This window comes from Cupressus sempervirens, chromosome 2 (genome assembly GCF_028749045.1).
Source record: "Cupressus sempervirens isolate cs-2001-9-10 chromosome 2, ASM2874904v1, whole genome shotgun sequence".
Lineage (NCBI taxonomy): Eukaryota > Viridiplantae > Streptophyta > Pinopsida > Cupressales > Cupressaceae > Cupressus > Cupressus sempervirens.
In genome coordinates, this window is record NC_143119.1 from 658,575,797 (window position 1) to 658,598,269 (window position 22,473).

Sequence of the window (22,473 nt, forward strand, 5' to 3'; positions counted from 1 at the left end):
TTTATATAAGATGCTCTGTCAGGTTCCAGAAATATCCAAGCTATTATACAGAACTGAGACACTTATTATATTCATGTTCTAATTTTTTTTTACGGATAATCAATATCATAAGTATAATGATTGTTCTAGGAAGCTGCGTGAAATGTATCTGCTTGCATATATGCAGGTAGGAAGCTGGCTCGAAGCATAATTGAGGCAAAGCTTGCTGGTTGCGTCAATCAAGTCCCTGGTATAAATACAAAAACTTATTTTTTCAAAAATATGTTGTTAAGAGTAGTATTGTGGTTTTGGTTAGTATCTTCTTTGCTGAAATGTCTCTTTTTATTTTCATTTATAGTCATGATAAACTCTGATTTTGAGTGCTGTTGTTTCTGGATTAGACTGTGTGATAGTTTTTCTTAATTTTACATTCAACATCTCAGATCAGATGTCATGATCTATCATCAGGATGATAAACTCAGATAGAGTACAGGAGACAAAAGTTTGAATTCATCTTGCATAATATTCTATTAAGGGAGTCTACTAAAGGATCAGGGAATTTTTATGTTGGGAAGGAATTGCATCTTTGGCTTATCTTATGCTATTGAATATCATAAACATCATCTTAGATTTGCCTATCAAGATTGCACTCCCAAGTTTGATTAATTCAGGACTGTCTTTGATATAATGTTCACATATTGACATATTGTAAGTTTACTTCAAGTTGGAACTTAAGGGCGCTCTAATATTTCTGGCTTAACAGGATAAATTTGAGATTGTGAAACCATCTTACATTTCATATATTTTGCTGAGTAGATACATATTAATGCCAGTTTGCCTTTAATATTTTTCTGTTTTTGTCTATCTGTAAGGCTGCTGGTGGATATGATATATTGAGACTACTTTTCCATGTTGCTTGCAACAAACACCATCAGACATAATTTCTTTTTTGGGGAATTCACATCACAGTATTTTTATTGTGAGTAATGAAATTGAATGATAATATGAAGCTATAACATTTACAAAAATTTCCTTTATTCTTGTGTGCAGGTATTGAGTCAACTTACTGGTGGCAAGATAAGGTACTGAGGCACATTTGATGCAAGAATTGGCTAACATTACTAAGCAACATGTCACAACAAGAATTGGGAGTCAATGCAAGGGGATTTCCTTTTTAGAGTTTATTCTTATGCCCACAGTCATATGATACTTCCAACTTTAAAATATGAAAAGAAAAAGTTCTAGACTGTCTCTGTCATCCTAGATTGTTAGTAATTTCAATTCCCTACCTTTTGTATTTCCTTGGATAACTTCAAACCCCCATGGTAAGTACCCTCCATTTTTCCGTTAATGTGGTTGCTAGGTTGTCTTAAGCAGCCTTTACTTCTATCTTTGTTGAGACTCATGAATTGTTTCAATGGTGCAGTTTGAACCCTCTTGTATAGTCTTTGATTTACTAGTTCAAACTGAATTAATATATTAAATGAGAGCTAGAGTTGGATGTAAGGGTTATCCTATACAATATGTTATGATCTATGCTCCACGACATTTTGGGGACAGGGATGGGACCAGGTGACACGTTTCTGGGACATTTTTTAAACATCCAAAAATAGGGGGTGAGAGAATACAATTTTTTTAATAAGTTGCATGTGTGTGTGGGTGAATTTTTCAAAATATATTAAGTTACTATAAATAGAGAGAAGGAAAGAAAGGGACATGTCAATAATTGATAACAAGACAATATGCAAATAAATCACCGATTCACAACAGTAGTATAACAACAGAAATGATAAAATAAGAAATGATAAAATAAGCAGTGTAAATCAGTATAATAGTATTATAAAATTAGTGTCAAACATGAAAATCATGGTTTATAAATATAAATATCGAAACCAAAATGTCTCAAATAAAACAGGCCACAGGCACAACATATGAAACTAAGCTCATTCTAGCTATCGATATCCAAAGGCTCAGAATCATCTGAGCCACTATCTCCCTCTAGCAGAAGTGGATCATCCGATGGTAGCCTGACCAATCCTGGTTGCACCTTCATTTAAATTTTATTGTTTGTGGACACAAATTTGAACCTTGTGGTCCCCCCACATTTCCACTTTGACAAAAAAAAAATTAACTGTTTTTGTTTTGTTTTGTTTTTATATGCCAAAAATCATTCAAATGTGTAGGGTACACTTTTTTGTTTTGGGACCAATTGAGGATGTTTCAGGTATCCCCTAGGCACTTTGAGGACGACTAGCTGTCCCCAAATGTCAGGGGACATTTCTTGCCATTTCCTGCAGTTTTTTGAAATCAGGGATGGCTGAGGGATGTCCTCCATTTGTACCACTGTCCCCAAAACATTTCAGGGGCGAAAATGAGCCCCCTAGGGACAAATAACGAGCACCTATGTAAAATAGGTTATCATAATTTTGATTCGATATTTTTTGTAAATTTAATGCATGGCTTGTCTTCTATTATGTCATTGTTTTTTACATGGTTGAAAATCTCTGTTATATACCGCTAGTATCATGATATATCACACCAAAATATGCTGGGTGATTTTATTGCTATTAAACTCAGTGCTGGTTTAATGAAAATTATGCAGCATGATTAGAGTCCAATACTCTCCAAAACACTTGAGATTTATGCATTAACATCAGCTTATAAAAAGTAAAGTGAATAAATTATAAAAAGCACTGCCTTAAACATTAAAGTTTCCTTTGTCCATTTTATTTCCTTTGTTTGATGATGCCCTAAGGTTTCATGAGGCAACAGTGAGAGCGTGAAGAAGAGCTCGACGACATTACATCTTGTTCATCGACATCACTTCCTAGTTGATGCCTGATGACATTACTTACTGGGATCATATTCAACTATATTACTTCCTGTTCATTAGTGATAGTGGACTGAGTTTAGAGGTATTATAAAACTCTTATATTATATTACTTGCTTTCATAGACTTGTATGGTATAATACACTACAAGCAAACTTGTAATATATGTATATAGTTTGAATATATAAAGTTTAGACATATATATTGTTATATATTGAAACTATAGACATATATTGAAATAATAGTATAAAATAAAATTGCCGATTACATATTCATAATGTAGAAAATATATTATTAATACACTTATATACTTTAGCATAATATTTAATATTTTATTATTTAATGTTTTTAATATATATATATATGAATTACTGATCTCTCTCTCTCTCTCTCTCTCTCTCTCTCTCTCTCCCTCTCTCTCTCTCTCTATATATATATATATATATGAATAACCGATCAATATATATATTTATATGAATTACTGATCTCTCTCTCTCTATCTACACACACACACGCGCGCGCGCACACACACACACACACGCACACGCACGCACACGCACACACACACGCACGCGCACACACATGCACACACACGCGCACACACACGCGCACACACACACACACGCACGCACACGCACACACACGCACACACACGCACACACAATATATGAATAACCGATCAATATATATATATTTATATGAATTACTGGTCTCTCTCTCTCTCTAGCCACACACACACACACACACACACACTCTATCTACACACACGCGCGCGCGCGCACACACGCACATGCACACGCACGCACACACACACACAATATGAATAACCGATCAATATATATTTATATGAATTACTGATCTCTCTCTCTATCTACACACACACGCGCACACACACACACACACGCACGCACACACACGCACACATATATGAATAACCGATCAATATATATTATATATATACACATGTTTATAAAGAATGTTTTAAGATATTACATATTTTCAAATGTTTGGGAAAATGTCAATTTATTGTTGATTTTTTTGTCAAGTTTTTCAATATTTTCCAGTTGACCGTTTCTAAGTCCAAGTTTTCAAACCATGGTTTTTATGCACATTATAATTGAGGCATAAGACCATTGTATGGACAATGGAAAACTAGAAGGATTGAGCATCAAACTTGTGCCTAATTTGGCATGGCTATGCTTGATTTGGTGTATACATTATCTTTAATCTTTATCCCCATGGCAATCTATGACTTGGCATAAAGGGGTGTTGATAGCAAATGATACGAGTTACATCCCAATAGAATCATGCAAAAGGGATGATGCCATGTCCACCTAATGAGATTAAGCTGGAAGCAAAACTATTGGATGTGATTGTTGGATTTTAGCCCAGAAATCAGATAAACAACAATAATGAATAACCAGAAAAGATGCAAGGGAGACACAGAAGTATCCTGATAAAATCCTAGGCACACAACAAAAGATTACTCTATTGATCATAAAGGGTCAAGTGTACAATACATATTGCTTGATGCGATATATATCAAGGTTGCATGGGTACTCATACCCACACCTGTGGTACACATATCCACATACCCATATACCGGGTAACCCAAGTACCAGGTACTTAGTGGAGATCATCATGTCTAAGGACCTTGATTAAGATTTCTGATTTTTTTTTTTGTTCGGTTTTTCGTTTGTGTATCAGCTTGTTATTTGTCATGCTTAATTCAATACCTAATCAGTTTGAAACTTTGATACAATATTGATTAACAATAAACTTAATCACTGTTCAAGTCCGAATTTTATCATTTGCAATATGTCATTGTTATATGATTTATGATCTTCTTGTTCATGTTTAAAGTCTACCTTCTCTGTTATGCATCTAAACATTTATCATATATTATTATAAGAAACATATAGCAAATCTGAAACTGAAAACAATACATTACATTTGCAAACTTTATCACTGTTCTTGTTATAAAAAACCATTGTCATGATTCATAATTTCAGATTTTCTATAAATATAAAAGTATAATTAGAAATAAAGTTTGACATAACCAAGTACCCCTATCCCTATTTTGAAAAATAGCCATACCCATACATATACCCTAAGTACCCCAAGTATCCCCATCCCCGTGCAACCTTGATATATATACCACTTTAGGAGAGACTTCACATTCCAACCAAAGCTCTCACCAATTCCCCAAAATGTGACTCTTTATTACAACTCTTCATATTTCCACGCCTTAACGCATGTTGTATGACACACCATTATACTTAATATTACAATTTAATCATCAACATCTTTTTCAGCTGAAGGTGGACTATAACGGAATTAACGTCCAAAGATAAAGATTTCTATCGCAGCTACAAACTCCAACACTCCCTCTTAGCAAGAAATCATTAGCTGAGCAGTCACACAAGGCAGCAACCAAAATGTCAAAGATAAAATCTAATTACATAGATCCTATAAAGTTTCATGGAACCACACAAACATGAAAATCCTGCAAGAAGCACAATGAGGCACTAAGAGAAGAATTTAGACATGGAATCACTTAACTTGATAGCCCTGAAACAATTACTCATAGTCACGGAATCACTCAACATGATAGATTTGTAAGAATCCCAGCTAAGCCTTTAATCATAGATTCTCTCCACATGAACTGTCATGGAGTTACTCAACATGACATCCAACTCCCATCACGGATTCTCTCCACATGATGATCATTTGTAATGTCCCTTCTCTTGGTTTGAATATTTGATACTTAAAACCACTGGGTGTTATCTCCTTTCCTTTGTAAATATGCAATTTTTATATCTCAAAAATCCCAAACTTATACCCTTGAGGTTTCACAAGTTACTTCCTTTCTATATCGCTATCTTTCTAACCTTGGATCGACTTGCTAATCACCATTCTCTTATTGCTTTAATCAAATAATATCATACCTCTTTCATGATGTTATAACTAGCATACAACTGGTATGTCAATGATGTTGTTATCAATCGTGATTAGTAAATTATTCTCAACTTCTCTCTATTTCAATGTGTTCAAGGTAAGTATAATTTTGTATGTGGTCTATTGGTATTCACGATCGATGATTCCTTATTTTGGTGTATTTCTGTGTGATGATGCTTTATGACTTTGTCGAATCCACAGTTGATAATTCGTAACTATTCTTTAGAAATGGCCTCTGCTTTTTATTACAAACTCCAATACTGATTTTTCATTGGATATTCTTCATCCAGATATTGTTGCCGTTTCTAAACAGATACCAATTCTTGTTCAAACTCTGACATGGTGCAAACTCTTGACTGCTGCAGTGTGGTATAACATTTTTGATGTTGGCTACCCTATTGGTGATGATTATTCTCCCTTCACACTCTATTTGATTATTTTATTCCACTTGTATTAAATGTATGGTGTTTCCAAATATGCTAGGTCTGATTCTTCTTCTTAACATCTGTATGTTCCCGTGTTGACTTAACTGTATCATTTCTTATTCCAAGTATATGGTGATTGCATTCCTTATAATTTTTAACCTCTCGTTTAACAATGAAATTCATATATTATTTTTGACATCTCTTCCACGATATATAAAACCTCTCTTAGGATTACGGTTGGTAAACTGCACTCCCCATATTAAGCACTGCATCTTCTCCGATGACTATGATTGTTGGTTGTGTGTGGCTTGTGTCAAACTCTTCTTGTCAGATATCTCTCGTCTATGCCGTGTATCTAGTTGCATATATTCCCCTCCTGTAGTGGTCTTGGTCTGCAATAATTCCCCTTCATTGTAGAGTATTACTGTAAGGACTTTGTCTGATTATTAGATCATCAATGAAGGCGATCGGGTTTCTTTTTGTGTTCACGCTGACTTTTGATAAGTGTTGCTTCTCTGTTTCCCTTTTCTCATTTGATGTTCAATAGTTTTATCTGCATCCTCAATCAAGTTATAATCCTCTCTCATGGACTCCATCTCAAGTAATCGCTCTTGTTGAATATCTGCCTGAACTCCTTATCTCTGTAATGCTGGTCTAATAATAAGAATTCGTAATGGATAAAATAGCCATAAAAATAATATCCAATGATTATTTTATAACTCTGCTTGGTCGATAATCCTTATATAAAAATATCCACATGTTCTCTATATCCCTTTTTAAACTGCAATCTTTTATTATAACCTTTATATCATATGAGATGTGACTTTTCAGTTACAACCTTGTCTTAGCTAATTAGTTGATTATATCAATATGACTTCTTATCAAATTTAAGACTTAGTTTAATCTCTTAGTTATTAAATCATATCTTATAAATATATTTTAAATAATTTAATAAATATCAAATGGTTATTATTTATTATTTAGTACATATCTATATTATAATCATTAAATGAATAATAAATTATATTATAATTTATTTATTTATTATTTTATTATCTTTTATTACTAAACTCTGTTGGAGAAATATAGGGGACATGACATCACTCCTAGAGTGAAAGAGTTATCATAGCCAATTCTTACAATCTTATTTATTCACACAAGAATAGAAATAGGCATAACAAAAGCAAGACCGAGATCCATTCAAGTCTCAAATTTTACAAATACCATAAGCACTGCAAGCATATACGAGAACAAAGAGGATTCCATAAGCGTTCCCTCTTTATTATGAAGCTTCCCTCTGAAGCTAAAACATCTTCATATTAATCATTGCTTTCCTTGTTGCATCCTGCAACAAAAAGAGATTAGTAAACCAATTTATCATATAAGGAAATGAATACTGAAAAGAAAACATTCTTACCAATTATATAAAAACTTATAAAAAACTTATGTAGTCTAGTCTTCTTGTATTTGCATATTCACAGCATGCAAGGCAATACCCATCTCGCAAGAATCCTCACAATTAGAGTTGAGAGACCCGTAAGCATGCAAATAATGGGACATGTCTACCCTTGCTTTTTGATATATAGCTTCTGGAAGAAACCCAATGTATCTTTCACCAATAAAATTCTTTATACAAAGCTTCACGAGCTTATTTTGATACCCAACAAATCACAGATATAGCTAAAATCTTCTGATGGATCACACAAAATAGAGTTGGATACGATAATAATGTGACTCTATACGAAAATTTATCCACCTCTCAATAACTGTTACATAAATATCATCCCTCACGACACACATATGTGCAGCCCGTTACATATGCGTTGTCCATGGCAGTAAAATCTTTGCACTCTATGCAGGTGTTACAGAGCTTGAGTCATTTGCTAGGTTGCCCGTAGCTTGATTCTCTTCCTCAAATGAGCTCCTAAACATTCTCAATGACACACGATATCAAAGAGAGACCTCGTGGATATAAATGGGCGGGAGAAAATACACCATAGTGACAGTAGAGACAAAGAACCGATACTCATAAATGTGAAATTGCCATCGAGCCATTGAAATACTTGAACACAAGAAATCGACTGAAGATATCAAACCCACGGCACTTTACAATACCATGACATGCAAGAATGAACGACTCCAAGAAAAGACAAAACGCCAAAGAGAAGAAGATTAAATCTCCCAAAGCCAGAACTAATTTAGCACAATACTTCGCCACACATCGGAAGACTCTAACAACGTTGACGCAATTTAGTGAAAACATATTTCCAAGCAATACCTCCATAGCCAACTTGCCATTTCCATTTGCTGGAGAACTAGTGGAAGCATCATCCACTGAATTCTCCTCGTGATTAGAAATGCCGAATTGCGGTCACCATTCTCTTGTCTTTGTTAAATGAAGTAATTGATGTAGCGAGTCTCTCTGACAATAAACAAGGTCACATCTTGATCCAAGGCAACAACGAAAGATTCCTAGATGCACATTTGCAACTCTCCAATAAAAATAATAATTTCAAAACCTTTATCGAATTCCAATTAGAGATGCAATGTTATTCCCTCCTGTCCACAAATGTGATCTTGCCTATGGATTAGCAATGATCACATTCCATCGCATGTTAATGATCGTCTTGGCATCCTTCTTCAACAATCACTTTGCCTTTAAATCTCTACCAGAAATCGTAGTAGTCTTTGTTTAAAGAGCCCTAATGCAAACATCAAAATTGCATAGGACTTCATGGCCGCTAGAAGATGGAGTCCAAATAATGACTCGGCTAAAGGAAGATGCAAACATAATAAGTTGTGCTAAAGGAAGATAGCTAAAGATAGCTAAAGGAAGATGCAAGCATAATGACTCGGCTAAAGGAAGATAGCTAAAGAAAAATTGTGCCTAGAGCACCCATAATTATCACATTCTGAAGATATAATTTTTTGCTGTTATCAACTTGGCTTTGATACCATGTTGGCTTTTAGCCCAGAAATCAGATAAACAACAATAATGAATAACTATAAAAGATGCAAGAGACACAAAAGTATCCTAGGAAAACCCTTCTAGAATGAAGGGAAAAACTCAGCCACGCAACAAAAGATTACTTTATTGATCATAAAAGTTCAAGTGTACAATGCCTATCGCTTGATACGATATATATAACTTAAGGAGAGACTCTTCACATTCCAACCGAAGGTCTTACCAATTTCCCAAAATGTGACTCGTTATTACAACTCTTCGTATTTCCATGCCTTAACGCATGTTGTATGACACGTCATTATACTTAATATTACAATTTCATTATCAACGTCTTTTTCAGCTGAAGGTGACTATGATGGAACTAATGTCCAGAGATAAAGATTTTTATGGCAGCTACAAACTCCAACAGTGATTATGATGGCTTCTGATACATGGCTATCAATGTGCAAGTCAAAGAAAATTTTAATGTGAAAGTGTGTGTTGGGAATGCACGTTTGGCTATTTGACTCTACTAGCTAGGAATAAAAACTTGATACAACTGAAAATAAATGAGATATTCACGAATGTAGGACACAGCTGCAAGATCTACTTGATGCAAATGTAGTGGCAATAGAGAAGGTTGTAACCTGACATATAGCCTTACCCAGGCTATAAAGAGCGATCCATAAATCCTCTGTGAACTGGGAGGTTGGGTTGCCTAAGGAAGACCTATAGGAGGGATGTATGTGTCCAAACTAATATAAGGAAAGATACAATTCAAAATAGTAAAGCGTATTGGCATGTTACTATGTTTTTTGTGTGTGATTGTGAGCAATAAAATTCAGAAGAACGTGCACATAATAGTCTTTTTTGGTTTGTAATGGCTATACAAATAAGATGTGATGTGAAAGAAGAATCAAAATATCAGAGCAATAATCAGGCATTTGTAATTCATTTTAGAGGATCAACAAGTTTGCTTCCTTGGACTCACAATAATCAGAGACCTAAAATAGAGATGGATCCTTGGATCTTTAAGACTAGTTATATCATTCAAAACGTTTCAGAATAAAATGTGTTTTTGCATTGTGAATCATGATTGAAGAAATAAGTCTTAACAAAACTGGGATGTTGTTAAAGTAGCATTTAAGTTGGTGCTTAAATATAGATCAGAACAATGGAATATCAAAATTTGATTCTGCCAAAGAACTCTTAAACATACATCAGATTGAAACAGTAATCAAATGTTCAAGGACCTCTGCATCAGATTATACATAATGATCTATTATAGAATCACCAAAGATAAAATGCAAATGAAAGAAAGTAAAAAACCATTAAGATTGTAATCGATCACTAATAATCTACTGTCACATGTGATAGATGACAGAGATGAAGCTATTACAGTTGTTAAACTTGTTTTTGCAATTGTGGATAGAGCTGAAGATAGCCAGACTTAAATCTTTTTTGTGTTCGTAACATGTATGCTAAAACATAGTGTAAAATGCCCAAAGCTGTGAATTAGAGATGCGAATATAGTCTGATCTACCTAATTACAACAATAAATCAGATGTTTAAACTGATAGAGCCAAGCAAGAAAGTGGTTTATGTCCCAAATGAAGTTTTCTAAATTTCATACCACTTGTGATGTACCTGATTTTCTTGCAAATGTGGCCAAATCTTTTTCAAATCTATATGCATGGTTTCTGTTGACACCCAATTCCTTTGACTCTAATGAAAATTTAATGGCTAGAAGGTAGCCCATAGCCCTAACAAGACCAGGTTCTTTCTTGATTTCTACAAACAATAGGGCATGACTAGTTTCCTGTTGACAGTCTCAGTTACCATCTGTTTGTGTACCAAAATCACATCTACCTCTGCAGTTTGCTATGATGTCACATTAACATCTTCAGAGCTTATTGCAAAACTTTATCAACTTACGTTTGATTCCTTCACTTTCTTGGTTCAATTTGCAGTTGACTTGTTCTTTGATAGTTATATATGCTACTGCATTTTATTTTACAACAGGGAGGCATTTCTGTTGGCTGAGGTTTTGAACTCCAATCTTGACTGATGATCCAACTAAATTTTCCTCTTAGATCGATAGCTGTGGATGATCCCCATGTCCTAAAGATTGATTACTCTTTGATCAGCCAATCGACCACAATCAACTAGAATAGATTGCATGTATGCTTGCCATTCCTGCGAGCATATCCTTAGCTCTTACTCTAACTTCTGAACACCCATAGGAATCAATGGTTGAAATCTAGTATCCTTGGTAGATTAGGGATTTCCAAAATGAATGACAGTCAACTAGATTGAGCTACACAACATTAAATATATTGCCCAAAGTAATGCTTCAAGTCTTGCCAAGGAACTTTGCTGAGTAGATAGAATGGACCCACCATCACTTGCCAATAGAATTAATGCAGAAGCACTTCAATCGCTGCCACAGAGATGAACCGTTGCAGAGATTTCACAAATTAGTGCTTGACCAATAGAAATTGAACCCACATGTTCTTATATCCTCTTTCATTACCACTCTAACTTGTTAAACAATGTTCAAGATCAATAGTCGATACGTATCTGCCCCAAAGAATGATGGCTTCAATTGATTAGCAAACAGCCAAAGTGCCTAGTGGGGCAATTCGCTGAAGACCATACTTCGATTGGGATTTCCTAGATCATACCACATGATTTAGTTGGAGCCACCCAATTCAGTTATTGAAGATATGAAACTTTACTCAACATGCCTTGATCCCTAATAATGTAAGCTCCTAGTCTAAGACTTGGCAAGGTTGACCTGACCAAGGTTTCAAGACTCGGTAAAAAAACTCAGCAAAACTCAGACCCAAGAAACATAGAGATTTCTAAGAATCTAAGACTTGTTCCATGCGCCCTATACTGAATAAAGTTTAAAGACACAATAATGTGACCACATACACAAGTATACACCAATCACATAAGAAGTATAAATGCGAATTGTAGTTGATGGGAATAACAAACATAGATATATAAAATTTTAATAATGTCAAATGTATATAGAACTCATTGAATATGAAAACCATGACATCAATGTTCAAACATATATCAATAAAACAAGTCTACGGCTCAACCTCAGCATCAGAGGAGCTTGTATCCCTCCTACAAAGATGCCTAAGGTATGTCTTAGATGAATAAACAGCCATAGTCTGTGCCTGTGAGATGCAGCTGTAATCAACATCAGTTGTGCCTGTGTCTGATTGTGTTCTATCCTCCTCTGCCATGGCCATAGCCTCAGTCTCTTTATTCACCTAGTCAATCCACTCAAGGTCTTTGTCAATAAAGATAGGATTGATAGACTTAATGATCCACTCGAGATCTGGATCGACCTTCTCTAGTGTGTTCAAGTTGGATTCACTATCCATAATCTGTCTCGTTCTAAGTCGAAGGCTTTAATGAACAAATACTAGATCATTCAACCTTTCCACGGACAATTTGTTACGTCTTTTTGAGTGAATGTGCTCGAACATGCTGTACTTGTAGTCACAACTCAGAGCATTGCTGGGTTGACCCAATATGCAGATTGAAATTTTCTAAAGGTTTGGTATTTTAGGCTCAAACATCTATCTCTATCTCTTTGAGATAAAGAAAAAAAGAGCGTCACATTTCCATCTTTTAGACTAAATTATAAAATCAAATTATGCACTTAAACACATATTTTGGCCTTGCTGTAGTTCTATCCAAGCAAATATACACATTTGACCTAAGTTGCCAATTCGGATTCACGGATGGATTCGGGTTCGAGGTTTGTGTTCGTGGGTTCGAGCAATTATTGTTTCCCCATTTGGGTTTGTGGGTGGGTTTGTGAGTATATATATGTATGTATGTATGTACGTATATGTGTATACACACACACACACACAAGAGAAACATGTATAATTGCAAAACAAAGTCATTTCATAGTATGAAGAATTGTTGCTTGATCATTGATCAATGCCAAATGTCAACGATAAACATTAAATACTCGCTCATTAACCTATCTTCACGATTGTAAAGAAAACCATACTTGAGCTACTAAATTGCAAAACATAGACTACATCAAATAATAAAGTTTGAAACATATTGATAGATGAAGTGTTTAATAGTTTATCAGTGATCATAGTATCAAATGCCCTTCAGGGGTCAAATGGATCATCATAAAATGAGGGATCAATGACTTCATCCCCAATTGCAACTATATCCAGATCCTCGTCATTGGAACCCAAACTAGTCCATTTGCTGCTATATCATCTTCCTCCTCAACATAAGAGATTAGATGAGTGAAATGTTTTTTATTGGGTTCCTTTTAGAGTTGCATAAAATAAAATAAAAATAAAAACTCTTTAGAGTTGTTTTATTTCACATTTTGAACCATACAACCCTGGGTCCTCCCGGGTTCGCCATGGGTTCATTCGGGTTCGCTCCAACAAGGACCCGAGCGAACCCACAGTCCAAACTAAAGACCTTGCCCGGACCCGCAACGAATTCGAACGCAAATCCGGACTCGGACCCGGACACGAATTCGGGCAACAGGGGACGATTCCAACTTCTTAGCATTTCACTACTGAACAACTCCCCTTGTGCATTATCCAATGCCTCTATCTCCCAAAGTGTAGTTTTCATATCATTATCACTAGTAGATGTCCGCTTTCCCAGCTAATAGAGCCCAATAAGAATCTCCTCTTCTGCCTTCAGATTGGGGTAGAAATGGTATGTTGGATTTAGGTAATAAGCAACTACATGGATGGGCTTGAGAAGTTGGAGATGCCATCTTCTATCGACTATCACCCAAATGGAGCGATATTCTCATCTTCATATACAAAACTAATCCCTTCCTTGGCACTATCTATGCCCTCATATATATGGCCCATAGTGGGCTTCTCCCCATAAACAACTGGTAGGAGAACCACAAAGGGCTCAATGACCTATGAATATTGTGAAACAATAACAATTAAGTGTGAATGAAAATAAGCAAAATTGCAAAGTTGCAAATAAATGAAAAATATGCATATAAATTGAAAGTAAATACCAAAAACATAATGAAGACTCAATAAAAAATTTACTTGCACAACCTTTCCACAAGGAGTCCAAAAGTCTGCCTTGTAAAAAATGCAATCCTCTACATCAATCCCTGCAGTGGTCCAAGCATTTGTTGAGAAAATCCACTCCTCACCGAAAAACATGCACCTCAAAGTTGTCTTTGGCTACATCAAGGATTCAAATGTTATAAAATTTGAGGCAAATCATGTAAGACCAAGACGAGCCAACTCCTTTTGCCCCCTACATTGCCTCTGTAATGTCTCCTCTTCTAGCTTAAGGAATAAATGCTGAAACCTGCAACAAAATGTTACTACACAATAGAAGTTATATATCAAAATCCTAAAACATATTAGAAAATGACGAGTTCATAATATCAATCTAAATACTACCCTTTTCTAACCCCTCCTAATACTTCGGAAAGAACTCTTCTCAAATCACCTAACCCTCTAAGATAATTACTTCTCGATTAGGCAACCGTCATATGAAGAGCACCCCTCCTTAGGCCTCTTGGGATCTCTAATTATGTTTTTGCAACACTACTTGGTAGAGATCCCACCTCTGACCAAGTCTCTTATCTCTAACACACGCATATGTTTGACCACTACAATATATATATTGTCTCTAAGAGATTCTTTAAAAATCTCTCTCTGGGTTCCACTTTGGAATCCCAACATTCAATCAAGAATCCCCTCTAGTCTCTGAGTTATCTTAAGAGAAACTTGACATTTTTAATGAATGCCCTCTATCAAGAACTTATTTGGTCTCTATAAGAACTGTATGGTTCTCATCTCAAATAGGGTTATCAAACTTGGTTGATAATCTTCCATATTGCATAATTCACATTTGTCGCTGAAGTATAAATAAATTAAACATGACTCTAGCTCTTTGATCTGGTATTCCCCCTCAATCGTATCACTCTATTTGTGGCCTCAACTTATTAAGAATTTGTAAGTCTGCACTATATCTCTGTGATAATCTTCATTGATTTAGTATTCCGTTTTTTAATCTTTGTTATAATATATTTTCCGCTGCATATGTTATTTGAGACAGCTATTTCTTTTAGAGATCACTGACTTATAACTCAGATCTCTTATGCTGTTAGGTAACTTGTTATTGCCTCAGACCAATCATCTGCTATCGTACTATTGTCTCAGCACTGAATTTTTATGGATGTCCTACAAATGTCTTCTTTTTCTCTGCTCCCTCATTATTGCTATCTATGTTCTCTATCGCTGCTGGCGTGGCTATTGTGTTCTTATTCTTATCACTGTGCTATGGTGTTCTTAATTCTTATTGCTGTGCTCTTACTTCTTATCACTGTCGATGTCATTAATCTTTCTGGGCACTACTTCCCTCCAGTTTGGTTATTATCCTCTTCTTATTCATTCATTTATTCGCTCCCAACTTATCATCTAACAAGAGTGTGGGGGTGTCTTCTTAACAATTGGCATTTCGCTCTTTATTCTCTTACATTACATGTATAACTGGCACCTACCTATATGATCTGCAAAGTATGTGTATCGTTATTCACGTGATTGTCAGATGGAATAACCGATAGCCTCAACTCCCTTTGGTGCATGTGATATTTATTATGTCCATCCCTCTTCGTTGACTTCTTGGTGCAGTTGTGTGTGTAAAACAATTTATCTTATTCATGCCATGCATGTCACAAAATCCACAGTTTACTTTTTGGGTGCTGATAATATGTGTTGTTAGGATAATGCTCTTTGATGATGTGGGATCTCCCGCTGTATTATAACATATTGATCTTTGTTTGACCTCCGCTGACTTCATTCTCCCTTTGATGCCTATCGTCTTGGTGGTTTTGTTCACTATTGATATCTTGGTGTATTTTATCTGAATCCTTTTCTTTTCTTTTGACATATATTACTGTTTGAAAATGAATTTAACTCTCCTTATCAAATGCTACAACTCCCAAACAGTGGGTCTATCCTCTACTTCAAAGCCATATTTGATCGTGTCCACTTTCTTGCATTAACAGGTCTTCACCGTGGCAGAGCCAGAATCTTGTCCATGACCTTATTACTCTTTCCAATGTCCTTTGTGGGCTACGCTTTACTCGTTCTTCCCTCCTCACAAGGTCAGATGACCCTTATTCTCCTGTCACGTCTATGTTCAAGGGAGTGTCCATGCTGGCTGTCTTGGCTGTGTATGCAATGCTCGGTAGAGTTCTCATACTTCTGTTGTTCGGGCTCCCAAAGCTCTTTTTTAGAATTTTTTGTTGTCTTTATCTGATATTAAATTCTTTGTTCTGTTCCTATTATCCACGCTGCTATTTCCCTAGCATGTTGCACTTTCCCTGCTGCCCCTCTTCCCCAATATCAGTAATTCTTCTCTTATATGATGAATCAAGAACGGTGAGTTTCTCTGAAGAGACACGTTCCATGCTCCTTAACTCGTCTGATTATCATAATAATTATTGGTTCCTTACTAAATAATAGCTATCACAATTCACTCGTGTCTATATATGCCCGATGGTTATACTTGCAGTTAGTATACTTACTGATTGTTTCCCAATTGTCATCATATAGTTATTGCCATATCCTTTACTTAATATTATGTATGTTGATCAAGGACTCTGATACGCCTTGATATCTAATTTGTCTTGATAATGATGATGACAGATATTAGTCCCAACTTCACTGTCTTATCTCTCTATGAGATGATATAAATCAATGATCACAACTTCACCATATTGTATGATTCTAAAATGGATTGATTGTCCATCAATCATATCTACAATTTCTATTTTATAATTAAGAATTGATTTTATTTTATTTTTACTGATCATTAAAATGTATCATCTTATTATTATTAAATACTATAGTTAGGGTTTCATATAGAGGATATGACAGCCTCATCATGCTAAGGACCAATGCATGATAGTAGATAAACTTGGAAATGTTTTGGCGTGGTCAATGCATGTTTGACCTATTCTAGGTTGCTAGTATCCTCCAATATGAGGTCAAAGCAATGGGCTGCACATGGAGATCAAAAAATGCTCGGGTGTTTGTCTGCCTGCAAACACATAAATTGTTGCATTGTCTGTCACCACTTGAACTATATTTTTTTCTCCCACATTTTGTATGACTTCCTCAATAGCCTTACATAAGTATGTGTCATTTTTGACACGTGAGGAAGCATCAATAGACTTGAGAAACATGGTGGATCCTGAGAATAAAACAAAATCAGTAATGAATCATAAATTACAAAGTTCAAATATTAATCACTAAATCAAATATAAATTATCAATGCATTTAGGGAAGTAGAATGATCAATCACCTCCGCAAGAATCAAGAAAATTTAAGATTGATCTATTCCTCCTTGTTGTCGGTAAAGTTATTAAGACAGTCGACAGGTAGATTAGCATGTTGTCGGTAATTGTTATGTAGCCGACGGGCCCCTTCGGGAAGGTATATGTACACCATCCGAGATGGTTGTAATCATCATTGGAAGCACTATGTAATCTCTTTGGCATATATGCGAATAATGAAAGGAGTACTGCTGTGTTACATGTTCTTGTCTATTGTCTATATGCATTAAACTATTCACCCCATACGGTAAACACTCCTATCCATCCAACCATCTATCATGATGGTGCAACCCTTTTTGTTCCAAAGCACTTGCTGGTCGTCTAGTTCAACTTTTATATTATCAACTATTTCTAACAAAAGTAGGCCACATAACTCAATATCAGTAGGGGTATTGAACTCCGCACCGCGAATGGTTTTGACATCTATTATGCCTTTCTAGTAAGGAGACCAGTCACAAGTAGATTAAACAAGTCCATGTAATAAAATTATAAAAATTCATTAGACAAAGCAAAGTTCAAACTATAATTTTTAAATTTAAAGTAATCAAATAAAATATAATTACTTGTCTACAATAGATGTAATGTTGCAAAAGTACCAAAATTGACAAATTGCTATTTTTGTAGGATCAAGGACCTCCTTTTTCCAAGGCATGCTCTCAAGTGAGGGTTGTGAATCGAGAGTAGTGTGTGGGACAAATTTTTTGTCGAACCTAGATTTTCAAACTTTAGGACCAAAGCTAATAGTGCCACTCTAAGCAGAAGTAAAAGCACTAGCAGTAGCAGAAGAACTAGGATGAAACATAGGTATTGAAGATCCCTCTCCAACACAACCTACGATGCGGCTGAACAAGAACCAATACTCGCCAACTCCTCCCTTTTCCTCTTCTTCGTTTCCTTTGATTGTTCGTATGTTTCTAGTGCCACAATATGCACAAACAACCTTAGGAGGCACTTCTTTACATGGCTTAATATCATTTTCACGTTTTTGGCAATATGGTATTTAAATCTATTGATGCCACCACAATTCTTTTTTATAATATGTACATTTAACTTGTCCCTTTTTGTACCTGGAAATTCTTTGGTGCATTTCCAAGCCTTATCCTTTTGACCTTATTTCTCAGCCTTGGGTTGAGGTGGAGCTATGGATGTGAAAAATATGGTTTTCAAAACTTCAAGACTGCTGCAATAAGATAATTTTACAACAAAAATAACATTTGCTTATTGTGTTTTATTAACTAAAGTCTAATACAAAAAATAGGGTCTGTCCAAAAAAATTGTAGGGTCTTAAAACTTTTTAACTCTTCAATCTTGATTATTTTCATTTCAAATTCAAACTTCAAAGGATTTTTTTTATTGAACCTTACTTTTTTCTAGAGAAGTTTGTAAATACATATTTACAATGTTTTCTATTTTTTTTTTTAAATGAAGGGTTTTCTATTGTTTTTTCATTGAAGTTTGAAATTCAAATTAAAAAAGAAAAGATTCAACTTCAAGAATAGGAATTTTAAAAAAGAAAAGAAGATTGTTCAAAAAATACAAACGAAAAAGAAAAGGACAAAAAAATCCATAAAATTTCTGTCTTGCCTCTTTCAACAAACTTGAAATAAGATGAGCGCTCTTTGCAGTTTCTGGTATGGACTCTTTGATACTCCAAATTCAAGTAGTACGCTGTCCCAATGTGATTTGTTGAAGATTTTTAGCTCTTCCTCCTTGCTGTTTGCACTTCTATGGACTCTTGTTTTTCTTCGCTACTCACTCTTCTCTTTTATTGCCAATAGAATGAAACGGAGTCCTTTTTACAGTTACAAGGAACAAATAGCAGATAAAACAACTTAAGACTTTATGTTCTTATGTTTTCTTTGAAAACGAGAGCTGCATCAGTGGCTGAGTCTCGTCATTGAGACTTGCCAGGTCATTTGCAAACTCGCGTGACTTGCAAGTTAGGTGAGTCCTGACCTAGATTTGGTGAGTCGGAATTCAGACCCTTGGGACTCGTCCAGGATCACCCGGCCAAGTCTGAGAACTCTTCTATTTTACTTTGACCAATGGCACAGCTCCTCAGTGCTTTCTTCCTAAAAGCTATTTGAAGCTCACGTCTACGTGCTGAGCTGTCTTATCATGCGTCTGAAATTCATGCTGACAAATCTCACAAGAAAGTAACACTTCTTTCCAGCTTACCTTTTTATGGACACATGCTTTATTGACTAGACCTTGATAAAAAGCCCTTACAGCTTATATTTTGTGTGTGAAACTGTCAGCAAATGGAACAAGGTATAAACATAGATTTACAGTCGATTGTTTGCCAGAATGCTGATTATAGGCACTTCTTGATATGTCAAGAGATGATCATCACACCTGCCAAACTGGTCCACCAATTCACAAATAGCCAGTACCTGTACACCAAACATGTAGGATCAGATCACTTAAATGTGACTACCAATAACTAGTCATAATATGATATAAGGGTGTGGACTGAGGGAATTTTATTTGTCCTCATTGAACAGATATCTGAACTAATCCACCATTAATGAAAACCATAAACTCAGACAATACAACAATGGATAAAGTTTTAATAGGCAAGATTGGTTTGTCGCTAGATTGTCCTGTCATGAGCAAATTAGATCTTATCGATTCATTATTGGCAAAGCCATCTTGAAATGCAATAAGCATAGAGATTTTTGTAGCACAGGGAGCAAATTGGAAGGACATATGACATGGATGTTAATATTGGCACAACACAAAGCCATAATAAGAGGAGTGCAAATCGGGTGTCAACATTAGCCACAGAGATAGACGGAGAATTTAGATCTGAAGGAATCAAACTTCCCTTATCTGGTAAGGACTTTTTGTCTGTGTTTAGAGATGCTCTGTTTAAACTAAATAGGGTGTATGGGTCTCCAACATTAAACATATCAATAAGGAGTGGTTGTTATGGGATATTTTGTTGAATGGTCATATAATTTTGAAATCTCTGATGGGTGAAATAATTGCATTTAATTTGGTAAATAATTCAATGCTGCTTAAAGGGGTGAAATTTTTAATGTGTTCCTACGTCATCGATGCTCTTTGCAGTCCCTACTTCATTGACGCTCTTTGCAGTCCACTGACCTTTGAAACTAAATTCTTAAACCACTAGAATGCTGTTATTAAGGCTGTCCATGTAATTTATAATTTATCGTGCTCTAAGGCACATGATATGTCAAATTTCATGGATGAATTTGAATATCAGCGAATTTTTCTCCTTTCCGAATGTGATGCAGGAGCATCCCGGGTGTAAGGGCAATCTTCCATCACCCAAAAATATTTATGTTTCCAATTTTCCAGTTTTTGTGTTTTTAATAAGGGCTATTCCTGTAGAGAGTTGCTATTTGAGGGAGCTCGCTAATTTTATAAGTTGGTATTATGTGCTCAGATTGCTCTAATATCATATATGGAAGTTCATCTTTGACATATCAGCCCGCTGGATAAGTTTTATTGTCATATCATATGTATTGGTGCAGTCATTGCAGATTTTTGGTATGAATTTTGGCTATTTAAACTTCAGGTCCAGCGATGAAGGCCTAAATGGCTCCGAAACCTTGACTGATGGACACTTTTGCAAACAACTACTGTAGAATGCTAGCTGAGGATTCTGGAATGGGGTTATAATAGCCCATTGGGTCAACGGTTTGCTAGTTATGGTTTCCAGAAGTGGATCCATCCAAAAATGTAATTTGTAAATTGTCTTGAGTCGATCATTTGTAATAAAGTGTAATGGAATAATATAATATGATGTCGGTTGGCCTCAAGGGTTAGGGCTTAGTGTCTAAAACCTTCCCGGGCGGTTAAAAGTGCCTATATAAGGAAGGCCCATAGGTTGTCTAGGGCAGTTCTGGGTGATAGTCGCATCCCTATCTTGTAGATTGTTGTGAGGAAGGCACCCATGTGGGTTTGCATATAGTAATTCTGTAATTCCACATTTGCGGCGATAATAAGCCCATATTTTGTTCTCTCTATTTGTGTTGTTCTCTGTTTCAGTTGTTTGTTGTGGTATTAAGGGCAGCACGCTTCATCAGAATGTCATCTAATATTATTTAATATGATATTTAATATAATACTGTTATTTAATATAATATTATTTAATTTGAAAATGATCTTGAGTTATTTAGTTAAATTATTTGGCAATGTTAAAATATTTTGTCAAGTTTGTGGATGTATTACTAATATTAAAAATTACATAAATATATAAAACTTAAATTTAATGTCAGTATTTTTTCCAAATTTTTATCCTTGCCAAATTTCATTCAAATGTTATGATCAACCAATTCGAATTTAAATTTGAACATTGTGACTTAGATTGCGCTTCACTATCTGGTCAAAAGTATTCTCCTTATGTAACTCTCATCATTCATGTGTAATTCATTTTTTTCCCTTTGTTACACAGCCATCTTCTGGCTTCAGTGGAGAGCTTTTACTGACCGTGCCTTGTCACCTTTATCAGTCATGGAATTAATTTATCAGTATGCTCATGGAATAAATGGAGTTCGTTGGGCCAAGTCTTTAAGAGTGTATCCAACACTTCCCATCATCTTAGTGCTGTGTGAATTCCACAGATGGGCAGCTGTAGAGGCCACGGTTTAGGAAATTTTCGCTTCCGATCCAGAGAATCAGGCCATAGATCTTGAGACCTGCATGGCAATATTCAGAGGCACCTGTATTCTTGAACTGCTCAGAGTAGTATGATGCTTGCAAAGGTGGTGCATGTAATGTAAATATTACCATCAAAGTTGTTTGGCAGTGATAACTTTGGTTATTGTCTAGTGGGTTCATAATTCATTTATTCACATGTAGAACTAGTTTACAAGAATCAGAAAAGAGTGATTTTGGGAAGCTTCAAATTATTTTATTTATTAGCTGAGTTTTTCATCACATGATGAAACCCGAGGAGGGTGGCTGAGTAACTTGTTTT

General features: G+C 35.4%; 1 protein-coding gene and 1 long non-coding RNA gene across 3 annotated transcripts in view; both read left to right on the plus strand.

Annotated features, from left to right (window-relative positions):
* The window catches only part of CUTA (Nitrogen regulatory PII-like, alpha/beta), an 83,823-nt gene that overhangs the window by 59,380 nt on the left and 1,970 nt on the right, over window positions 1-22,473 (plus strand). For both annotated transcript variants that reach the window (XM_089814958.1, XM_089814959.1), the window contains exons 3-4: window positions 167-229; window positions 1,030-1,061. In XM_089814958.1, coding sequence (XP_089671084.1) covers window positions 167-229; window positions 1,030-1,061 — 95 coding nt within the window. The remainder of the gene's footprint in view (window positions 1-166; window positions 230-1,029; window positions 1,062-22,473) is intronic.
* On the plus strand, window positions 5,855-21,520 carry LOC149575098 (uncharacterized). Its single transcript, XR_016360123.1, has 2 exons — window positions 5,855-6,168; window positions 21,070-21,520. It is a non-coding gene; the product is annotated as an uncharacterized LOC149575098 (long non-coding RNA).